This window comes from Labeo rohita, unplaced genomic scaffold (assembly GCF_022985175.1).
Source record: "Labeo rohita strain BAU-BD-2019 unplaced genomic scaffold, IGBB_LRoh.1.0 scaffold_63, whole genome shotgun sequence".
Taxonomy (NCBI): Eukaryota; Metazoa; Chordata; class Actinopteri; order Cypriniformes; family Cyprinidae; genus Labeo; species Labeo rohita.
Window position 1 is genome coordinate 256,743 of NW_026129557.1, and position 11,943 is coordinate 268,685.

General features: G+C 36.2%; 1 protein-coding gene across 6 annotated transcripts in view; it reads left to right on the top strand.

Moving 5' to 3' along the window:
* vwa3a (von Willebrand factor A domain containing 3A) overlaps nt 1–8,590 on the top strand; it is a 42,521-nt gene extending 33,931 nt beyond the window's left edge. For all 6 annotated transcript variants that reach the window (XM_051104079.1, XM_051104083.1, XM_051104078.1 and 3 more), the window contains exons 24-34: nt 949–1,027; nt 1,334–1,438; nt 2,817–2,914; nt 3,205–3,357; nt 3,456–3,564; nt 3,787–3,931; nt 5,485–5,629; nt 7,353–7,504; nt 7,914–8,031; nt 8,158–8,255; nt 8,380–8,590. In XM_051104079.1, the coding sequence (XP_050960036.1) occupies nt 949–1,027; nt 1,334–1,438; nt 2,817–2,914; nt 3,205–3,357; nt 3,456–3,564; nt 3,787–3,931; nt 5,485–5,629; nt 7,353–7,504; nt 7,914–8,031; nt 8,158–8,255; nt 8,380–8,422 (1,245 nt within the window). In that variant the 3' untranslated portion in view covers nt 8,423–8,590. The remainder of the gene's footprint in view (nt 1–948; nt 1,028–1,333; nt 1,439–2,816; nt 2,915–3,204; nt 3,358–3,455; nt 3,565–3,786; nt 3,932–5,484; nt 5,630–7,352; nt 7,505–7,913; nt 8,032–8,157; nt 8,256–8,379) is intronic.
* Nucleotides 8,591–11,943: the final 3,353 nt, after the last annotated feature.

Here is an 11,943-nt window from a genome sequence, read left to right on the forward strand (position 1 = left end):
TATAGTGGGCTTCAATGGGACCCAAAGGATTTAATGTCCAAAATGCAGTTTCAATGCAGCTTCAAAGGGCTCTACACAATCCCAGCCAAGGAATAAGAGTCTTATCTAGCGAAACAATTTGCCAATTTTTGAACAACAAAAAGGTATATACTTTTAACCACAAATGCTCGATTTGTCCCAGACCGACCTCACACATTACATAATCATGTTGGAAAGGTCATGTGTGACGTAGTACTGACCCAGTGTTTACAAAGAAAGTCAAATGCCCTTTACAGAAAAAGGTAAAATAACGATGTTGAGCAATTTTGAAGTTGGAGGAGAAAATGAGAGTTTTTCAACATACCTTACCATTCTGAACCAAAGTACACAGACAAAGAACTAGCCGTGCGTAACTTTCCAACATGATTACATAATGCGTGACCTCACGAGCTAGTGGTTAAAAAATAAATGTTTATTTTTTCGTAGAAAATGACCAATGGTTTTGCTACAAGACACTTATTCCTCAGCTGGGATCATGTAGAGCCCGTTGAAGCTGCATTGAAGCTACAGTTTGAACATTTAACCCATTGGGTCCCATTGAAGTCCACTTTATTGAGAAAAATTCTGGAATATTTTCCTCAAATCCTTAAACTCTTTTCAACTGAAGAAAGAAAGACATGGGGTGAGTAAATAATCAGGAAATTTTTACTCTGGAAGTGAACTAATCCATTAAAGGATAGTAATTTTTTTCAGCATTTCATCACCCTCATGCCATTCCAAACCTGTATTTCTTTCTTCTACTGAACACGAAAGAAGCTATTTTGAGCAGTGTTGAGAACCAAACAGTTTTGGTGACCATTGACTTTTACTGTAATAATAATAACAGGAATTTCATTTTTAGGTGAGCTATCCTTTTAAGGACTGATTAGAAAGGTGTTCTCATAATGAATGCTTTTTCATCATGAACAGGAAAGCAGGCAGATGAGCAGATTGGCACAGAACAGCTTGGCTTGGAGGCCGAACAGCTCTAAAGCAGATATCCCACCAGGTGTGATGTCTTATCAACATCCTGACTCTAATTATTAGAGATCATATACCAAATGCTCTCGGTTTGCCATCCAAACGGTTTGCTTTAATTTACATATATATGAATGTATTTACTTGTGCTTTATATAGCTCCAAGTAACTCATTCTATCCCTGTCAGATTCTAAAAGCATGTCAGTGTCTACATTTGTCTCAGTCTAAAACATCCTCATTTTGACTATTTCGTCCTCTCAGACTAAATGCTGTGCTATTTACGTGACTCACGGTGCTTTCATGTTTTCGGAGTATTTTATTTTTGGTCTTTTTTAGTCCAATCAGCCGATATCAGCACACCAGCAAGGCCATCGACGTCTGCAGATAAAAGAAAAACCAACATGTCTCAGTCTGTCTTCTTCATGGAAGATGGAAACTTGGGTTAGTAGAAATAGATTTGCCATGTATGTCTTGTCATAGCCAGAATTGATTACTGCCTTGTATTATGTCATATGTGACCCTGGACCACAAAACCAGTCATAAGGGTCAATTTTTTTGAAATTGAGATTTATACATTATATGAAAGTTGAATAAATAAGCTTTCCATTGGACAATATTTGGCTGAGATACAGCGATTTGAATATCTGGAATCTGAGGGTGCAAAAAAATCTAAATATTGAAAAAATTACCTTTAAATTTGTGCAACTGAAGTTCTTGGCAATCCATATTACTAATAAAAAATTATGTTTTTATATATATATTTACAGTGGGAAATTTACAAAATAACTTCATGGAACATAATCTTTACTTAAAGGAGAAGTCTTTCCAAAACAAAGATTCACATATAATGTACTCACCCCCTTGTCATCCAAGATGTTCATGTCTTTCCTTCTCCAGTCGTACAGAAATTGTATTTTGAGGAAAACATTTCAGGATTTTTCTCCATATAATGGACTGATATGGTCCCCAGATTTTGGACTTCCAAAATGCAGTTTAAATGCGGCTTCAAACGATCCCAAATGCAGTTGTAAATGATCCCAGCCAAGAAAAAAGGGTCTGATCTAGCGTAACGATTGGTTATTTTCTAAAAAAAAAAAACGCAATTTATATACTTTTTAATGTCAAACGCTCGTCTTGTCTTACTCTGCCTGGACTGTTTTTGTTAGGGTATGTCAAAAAAACTCTCATCTCATGTCCTGTATCGCTGTTTTACCTTTTTTGTTAAGGGTGTTTGATCATTTTTGCATGCTCACTTTGCAAAGACTGGGTCGGTACTTCTGCAGTGATGTAGGATGATTTTGAAATGAGTTTTTCGACATACCCTAACTGTCTTGAGTCAGAATACACAGAGAGAGAAAGACAAGATGAGCATTTGAGATTAAAAAGTATTTAAATTGTATTTTTTGATGAAAATAACTGATCATTTCGTTAGATCAGACCCTTCTTTCTCGGCCGGGAACTGCATTTGGGATCGTTTGAAGCCGCATTTAAGCAGCATTTTGGAAGTTCAAAATCAAGGCACCATACCAGTCCATTATATGAAGAAAAATGCTAAAATGTTTTCCACAAAAAACATAATTTCTTTACGACTGAAGAAAGAAAGACATCTTGAATGACAAGGGGGTGAGTAAATTATATGTGAATCTTTGTTTTGGAAGTGGACTTCTCCTTTAATACCCTAATGATTTTTGGCATAAAAGATAAATTGATCATTCTGACCCATACAATGTATTTTTGGGTATTGCTACACATATACCTGTGCTACTTAAGATTGGTTTTGTGGTCCAGGGTCACATATAGTGTTGATTGTCCTCTCTAGGTGTTGTCTTCAAGAAATATCCAAAACCAAAGAGTGTGCGCAAGTCTATCACCACTATTAAACTACCAAAACATGAGGACATCTGTTCAACTAAACAGGTACAATTCCTCCTAAAGTTTTCGAGCCACGTCCACCTTAATTTGCACACCTTTTCTGATCAGACCTGATTGAGTCTGTATTTTTTGAGTGTAGACTCTTGCGCTAAGACTCTTGCTAAGACTGCTTAGCAAATGCTTGAGCTCTAACTCTCAAAAACACCTTAGCAAATTGGATAGGAGGGACAACAGAAAGTCCTAGTATCTATTATCCATCCAATTTTACACACTGGAATTAACAATGGAGCAAAGAAATGTTTTAATTCAGTGTTTATGTTTATATATTCTTTAAGTGGCTGAAAAGGTTTGGTATCAAGAATCTGAAGTTGGACCTTCACAAGCTGATATCTGGACCTGAATGCTGCCATCAGAGCAAACTGGTGCCGTCCGTCCAAAAGAGAGTGTCTGCTAAATACTGCGCCATATTCCCTAGTGTCCAAATCAATGTAAGCACAGTGCTGTGTAACTCCAGTCATACTAAAAATATGTATTTTCGATATTGGTTCCATGTTTAGTATGCCATATCTCTTAATGATCATCACAGGGGACTGTGAAACACTTGCATCTGACTTCTGGTGAGTTAAAGCAGTACCTCAATCAGACTGAGAAACTGATGCAGCGCTACAGCCAAAGACTGGAGTGGTTACTAACAGGTACAACAGATGTGTTTATCGCAAATAATGTTATGGCTCTGTTCCAAAACATAGTGATCTGCCTGCACAGGCATCATTTAGGGGAAGCAGTTCCAGAAGGTAGACAGTGTGAAGAGGATTTCAGTCAGCAGAAAACAGACAGCATGAAAGCTCACTAGGTTTTGGAAGTGATCCTATATCATCCTGTTTTTCAGCCATGTGAATCTTTCCATTTGTGAGCAGGCAGCAGGCGTATGTTTGGGTCGGTGCTGGAGAAGACGGTCTGTGTTCTGCTGGATGTGTCTGGATCTATGGCTCCCTGCCTCCCTGAGCTCCAGAAGGAGCTGACTTTACTGATCTGGGATCAGCTGCACGCCAACAGCGTGAGGTAAACTCTTTCCGCTGTGGAGGGAGATCATTTACATACTCACCTGTCTTCCATTGGTTGGCCAAACAAGCCCTAAACTCACAATGTAGCTGTACCTGTAGATGAAGAAATGTGGCTCTTTTTCCAGAATAATCACTGTAGGGTGCCTTTTGGTGTCCTGTACGTAACTCATTTGCCATGATAACTTAACATAAAAATGATTATGATTAATGTTCTTCTATTAATATTGTGTTAAATAAGAGATTACTCAATTTGAGTGTATTGACCATTTGGTAATAAAAACAATATTTTTATTTAATAAAAAAAGAAGAGTTTGTCCACGTCTCTTGAATGGTTGTCCACCCTGTCGTATTGGGGAGTCTGCCCTTTTAAAAAAAAAGGCCGTCCCCTTTAGTGACATCTGGACAACAGTTTTTTTGTCTCTTCAGTGGCAGGAATTTCAATGTTTGACGTGAGTAAGTTGGTGATTTTTAAACTGAAAAATTTTCTTCATATAAGTTTGCTTACTTGCGTTTCCTAAGCTTAACATGTCCACCCTGTTGGCATAAAATATGCTGAAATGATTAGAATACAGTAGTTTCAAAATTTGTACTTTTAAATATACCAAATTCTCTTCAACAACCAGACTAACTATTTAGCTAGTCACAGTTTGCTGTAAGCTAATATGCTAACTGAAGCTCAAGATGTCCACCCTGTTGGCCACTTAGACTTGACAAGGTGGGCATAGCATTCATTTGTAGTTAATATTGCTAAAAAATGAATTGGGGTGTATATATATCAATGTGATTGAGAATGTAATTATATTATTTATTATTTATATTATATATATATTTTTTGAAGTTGAATAAATGTCTCATTGTCATATTTTGTCATGCTTTGTATGTTCTGCTTTATGTGTCCACCCCGTCATGTGCTTGTCCACCCTGTCATCTTGATATTTTAAAATAATATTTCAAATAATAATTCAATCATATCTGTATAATCCAGTGTTCAATAGCTAGGTGTGGGGGAAATAACATGCAAACAAAAAAACTGCATCCAAATATCACAGTTTTTTCCAAATAAGAAAAAAATACATGTGCAAGTTTCTTTAAAAACACATGGATTACATCAAATCTTTTATGTATTTTGAATTTGAAAGAAAAACAAATAACCCTGTTTAGGAAAGAGACGTTATTCCTTTTAGAAAATATAATTTGCATCTTAATATTGCAATGAAAATGTATTTAGCAGTAATATGTCAGTGACAGGGTGGACATATCTTATGGTTTATTCTTTGAATAATGGCCCATAACTATCTAAAAAAATACTGTAGATACTATGCTTCTATAGTACTTGAGTGTATACTTATGACATGACATAAAGCGAACAGAAAATTAATTAAAAAGAAAATGAGTGCTGTGCGGGTTGAAAGGCACTCTATGGTGATATTGACCCCCACGCAAATATTTTCCCATCATTGGCTGTTGCTTTTGCTCAGCAGCGTGGGTTGTGACGTGCTGAATTCGAGTCTGTTGACAGATGTCTCTGTGGATGATCTTTGTGTGTGTCAGGTTTAATATGGTGGCGTTCTCTGGAGAGGTGCGGATGTGGCAGCCGACGTTGGTCCAGCCCACAGAGGAGCTGTGTGTGGAGGCAGTGCAGTGGTTGAATCAGCTCAGCACACATGGAGCTTCCTCCACACTGCAAGCACTGCAGGTATTTGCAACAATACTCAAAATAGTGACTTTATTATATCATTATTACATGACTTTATGGAGAAGCTGATAATGATTGGTCAGTTGCAGCATTGTGTGGTCAGATACTGTATTTTCTGTGTTTCTGACCATTGCCACACTTTTTTTAAAGGGACATATCATGAAAATCTGACATTTTTGTGTGTTAAAGATACTGAAAAAACCACAAATGTCAGGGCATATCAAAACTTCTCCAGGGCCCCGAAACCCCCTCAGTTTCCAGAGGGTTAAGTGTTATAATTGTGTCCCTGGTGCATCTACTAGCTTAGAAAACGTTAAAAAGTACAACCCAGTAACTTTGCTTTGGTAAGGCCACGTGTCCAACAAAGCGTTTTTCCCCATGGTTGGCATATTTTTTCAATTGTTCCCAGTGGGAGCGCTGAGCGTTCGGGCGTCGAGTGTTCAACTTTGACTAAAATGCTGCGCTCATCACTGTCACTTTCTAGTCATCTAACCAATCAGAGTGGAGGAGGGGTGGGACTAATACACTGCTTGTACAACAACTGAACAAGAACGGAGAAGTAAATATTGCTTACCTCCGAGTATTTATGTCTTTACCAGATGGAATTGCCGGACCATATTATTGTTATAAAGAATAATGGAGAAACATTTCATTCGCTATACGTTTGCCAGTAGGTAAGTGGATATTTTGTATCATAACCACAGCATCTCAACGGAAACGCCTGGTGTTTTCAGCTGGCTAAAACGCTTTGGTGTACACGCAGCCTAAGGCTTTCTCTGCAAGCACGTGAAAAAATGAGCCGCTCACCATGACGTAGGAAGGGGATCTTATTGTAATATTACCGCCCCTTAACCCTTTAACTTCTTTTAACTTCCAGGTGGGAAGTTTACTTCACCATAAAACAAATAAATCCTAATCTAATCATGACAAACTATACATCATTGGAAAGGTAAATAGATAATTTACCATATTTTTGTGATAGAAATTATTATAACATATGAGTTCTGACCTTTGTCACAAAAGACTTTCTTCATTGGCTTTTTCCCTATCATGCAATAGAAAACATAAGAAATTATATATCAGTTCAAAACTTAAAATCTCAAAATTCATCCTTTGAAAGGCGTTTTAAAATCAGACATTGCATTACCATGGAAAATGTACATTAAAATCATATTACAAAATGTTTTCATTCATGAATTATAAAAATTGAAGTCTGGATAGTGCAATTTTATATCTGTTTTAAAAAATGGGAGTGACAGTTAAAGGGTTAATTTGCACGTTTCCATTCACGCCGTTGCCATTTTGTTTTCACAAAATGACAATGGTGTAGCAGTTCTAACACCATGGCGAATGTTTGACCAAACATGCTAACTGTCCTGTCGTTGGCTGCATGGACGAGGACAGAACACTATTTAGAGTCCCAGCCACAAAAGACAAGAGAGCAGTGGATTTATTTATTTATTTACTGTATATTACGCTGCTGCCACACAGATCTAATATAGACATGCGATTTCTTTCCAAGCTGTTTACCTTCACAGACACAAGCAACTGTTTTTGTAACTCCTGTGTGTTTTTAACATAAACTTTTGTGTATTTGTGTATTAGACAGTTTAAGAGCAATAAGACATGAAAGAGAACTAGATTTAGTACTCACATGCCGTGTGACAGTGTTTTGTTTTTGTGTTTTGTAAGTGTGATTGTGTTTCATGTGTCTTTGCTCCAGACGGGCAGTGGTTTTGGAGATGCGGCGGGTCTGTATCTGATCACAGATGGGAGATGTGACTCCAGTCACAGTCTGATACTGACAGAGATCGAGACACTGAGACAAGAGAAGGACTTCACCGTCCACACCATTGCAGTCAGCTGCCATGACAGGTTAACTCTGAGTCTGCACTGGATATGAATGTGTCCCTTTGTATAGATCCCTGATTTGTACTTATACTTATGATTTTGGCAACTTTGGCAACATATTTTATATGCTTAATAATTAAATATACTCATATTAACAACAATTTCAGCAATCAGCCAGCTTATAATGTTACCTTAAAATATTATCTGTTCTGCATATCCAAAAAGTCCACTTTTGCATTTACATTTGGTCATTTAGCAGGTGCTTTTATCTGAATCTTCTTACACATAAGGACAATAGAAGCGATCAAAACAAACTTTTAGATGGGTTTTACAACACAGAAGTTTCAGCAATGATGCATTCTAGGTATATATTACAGTATGTGCAATGGGGTGATTTTAAAATCTATTTATCATTTCAATCATTTTTAAACAGAGCAGGCAGTGAGTTTCTGAAGAGTCTGGCCCATAAAACAAAAGGACGATTCCATCAGGCTCCTGAAAACACGGATACAGCTCTTATTAGAAAACTCCTGTCAGACCCGTGCGGTGCAGTACGTACATGCTAACTTGAATTTAAAGAGAAGTGCTCAGCATTTCTTTCGTTCTATTATAAATGCATTTCTGCATATACATTCTTATAAAATGATGTACTGATTCTTGTATGTCTTGAATGAAAGGATCCAGTGTTTCCAAAATTTGAGGGGGACGATCTAAGGAAACTATCAGAAGAGATGGAGAAGTTGAGATTGTTCCAGAAACAAGCTAAAGCTTTCAGGTTTGTGTCTTACTGTGTGTTCATGCAGTGCTTATGCTGTGATTATACATATAAATGCCTAGTGTTGAAGTGTAATGATTGATGTTGTTATAGACGTTTAATATGATGATTTGTGTTTTCATAGGGAAAATATTTTGGAGTCGAGGTTAGCCAGGGGGGGAATATAAACATTGATCTCCACACTTGTTCAAATCATGACAGCTTTTTTTTCTTTATTTTTCTTTTCTTTCTTTCTTTTTTTTTTTTTTTTGTGACAATTTTTTTTTATTAAATAAATATAGTTCAAATCATGGTTAAAAGAAAAAAAATACTTTGTTTAAACCTTGACATTTTATGTGTACTTCATGAGCATGTATAAATAAATAAATAAATAAATAAATAAATAAGTGTGTTGTCAATGTATGTACAATGTAGCATCAAAAGAGTGTGGGGGGAAAAATCTGCTAATTTCAGGGCACTTCTTGAAGCTAGAATTAGGACAAGGTGGGTGCAAGGTGGGAAGCAGGGGGCGCCCTAGATCATGACTATGAGGCGCCATATGAGGCGCCACGTAGGATTTAAATCAAACTTCCGCTTATCAGTACATACATAAAACACGTGTATATACACCTAGAAATGACTTGCATATACATGTATACTGTTGGATGTTCAAAATATATATATGAATACACGTGCACACTAATATGAAATCCATACCAATACATCTTATGTTAGTAATGAATACATATACACTTGTGAATAACTTGTATATACATATAAACTTAACGCATGCATACGCTAATAGACACTCGCTTATACGTATAAACTTGATCCATGCATATACACCTACAACATCACGCACATATACATATAAACTCGCTGCATGCAGACACACCTGTACATACTCGCATATACATATAAACTTGATCCATGCATATACACATAAACACTCGTACATACATATAAACTCGTTGCGCGCATATACACCCATAAAACACTCACGCAAACATAAAAAATAAATAAATTTCAGGTAAGACGCATGCTTGAGTTGTGTATATACATATATGCAAGTGATTTCATGTGGATATGCGTGAACTTTTCAGTGCAAACGGAAGGCATTTCAGTGTAAACGGAAACAGTGGCACTTCCGTTTTTAAAACGCTTAACGTGACTTAATGCATTAAAATAGTGTTTTTAAAATACCTTTAACATAGCATACGATGTACCAGGGGCGAATTTCCACTGGGCACTTTTAAAAATCCCGTTCAGCACCGCCGAGAGTTCGCGCGATCGTTCAAACTAAACCGAAAGTAAAACGCGCACGCGCCTTCAAAAGCAATTTTAATACCCCGCGTTTAGAAAGCGACTCCTCAATGCGTGCAAATTAGGCTACATAACACATCTATGATGTTATTAGTATGTAGGCTATAATAGGTTGTGTAGTTGTCTATAGCTCTTGTTTTAATTATAAATTTAATTATAAATTAATTTAATCATGTTTGAAAAATGTTGTCTCTATTTGCACTTTGAATATTGAGAGAGTAGCCTACTTTGATTATGGCTGCACTTATTGTAATAACATCCTAAATATGTTATGTAGCCTAATTTGCACGCATTGGGGAGTCGCTCTCTAAACGCGGGGTATTAAAATTGCTTTTGAAGGCGCGTGCGCGTTTTACTTTCGGTTTTGTTTGAACGATCGCGCGAACTCTCGGCGGTGCTCAACGGGATTTTGAAAAGTGCCCAGTGGAAATTCGCCACTGGTACATCGTATGTATGCTATATTAAAGGTCTTTTTAAAACACTATTTTAATGCATTAAGTGACGTTAAGTGTTTTAAAATGCCCCGGCATCTGGAGATTCCGCCGGAAGTGCCGCTGCTTCCTTTTACACTGAAATGCCTTCCGTTTGCACTGAAAAGTTCACGCACATCCACATATGAAATCACCTGCATATATGTATATACACAACTCAAGCATGCGTCTTACCTGAAATTTATTTTGTATGTTTGCGTGAGTGTTTTATGGATGTATAGGCGGGCAACGAGTTTATATGTATGTGCGAGTGTTTTTAGATGCATATGCATGGATCAAGTTTATATGTATATGCGAGTATGTACAGGTGTGTCTGCATGCAGCGAGTTTATATGTGCGTGTTGTTGTAGGTGTACACTGTAAAAAACAATTTGTTGAGTCAACTTAAAATAATTTGTAACCTGGCTGCCATAAAATTTGAAGTTCAGTCAACTCAAAAAAGTTTATTCAACTTGAAATGTTAAATTATACCAAGTGACAACTTAGATATTTGAGTTGAATCAACTTCAAATTTTAAGGCAGCTGGGTTACTTACCCATCTGTTAAGTTCAGCAAACACAAATATCTAAGTTGTTACTTAGTACAACTTAACATTTCAAGTTGAATAAACTTATTTTAGTTGACTGAACTTAAAATTTTAAGGCAGCAGGGTAACAAATTATTTTAAGCTGACTCAACAAATTGTGTTTTTTAATTTTTACAGTGTATATGCATGGATCAAGTTTATACGTAGAAGCGAGTGTCTATTAGCGTATGCATGCGTTAAGTTTATATGTATATACAAGTTATTCACAAGTGTATATGTATTCATTACTAATAAAAGATGTATTGGTATGGATTTCATATTAGTGTGCACGTGTATTTCATAGATATATTTTGAACATCCAACAGTATACATGCAAGTAATTTCTAGGTGTATATGCACGTGATTTATGTATGTACTGATAAGCGAAGTTTGATTTAAATCCTACGTGGCGCCTCATACCAGAAAGTATCATGGTATTACCTTGGTATTTACTACACTGTTATATTACTACACTCTGGTATTATCGTGGCGTTCTGGCCATGAGGCACAGTACCATGTACAAAAATTCCATATCACGCTATGATATCTGTTGCATTTTATTTTACATTAATATAAGACACAGATAAATGCAAAGTTTTTTTGTTAGATGTTCGGGATAAATGTAAAAAATAAAAATAAGAAATATAATTATTAAGAATCATGCACTGATTTCAATCTCCAGTAAAGACGGCATTAACCAGAGAAAAGGAAGAAGGTAGTTTTTACTATTCAGTGATGAAAAGTTCTTCAGTGCATTAGTTTGTAAAATGCATCATATTCTAAGGTCTGTTTATTGTATGATTGCTTTTTATTCAACATATCGGTAACCAGTGTTCGAATTGTGTCAAAGCTCTTGGGGAGTCCCCCTAACCTTTGCTAGGTGTGTTATGCTGCAGGACTACTGTGAACTGCTGACTTCTAAAGTTTTTGATATTCTTCATTGTTCTTCATTCTTCAGTTTGGCCAGTTCACAGCAGTGACAGAAATTTTCCAACAAATTTAACGTGATTGTTACCTTTTATGGGCATTTTTTTTTTTACCTTTATAAAGCCTTTTTTCCAAAAGTGTGCATTATCTTTTGCATCAAATTCTTATTTTTAATCAACAGTCAATTAGAATAAAAAGGCATTTTAGGCCAAACAAATAAATTCATTATCAATAAAAATCATCTTTTCAATGCAGATAAAATGCAGATGCTGCATCTGAATTGGTATTTAGATGTATTTAGCACTGTTTAATACAGGACATAAATGCATTTAACCTGCAATTACAAATGCATAAATAATGTTTTGATATTTTAATCCTAAAACGTTCAATGCTGATATTTGAA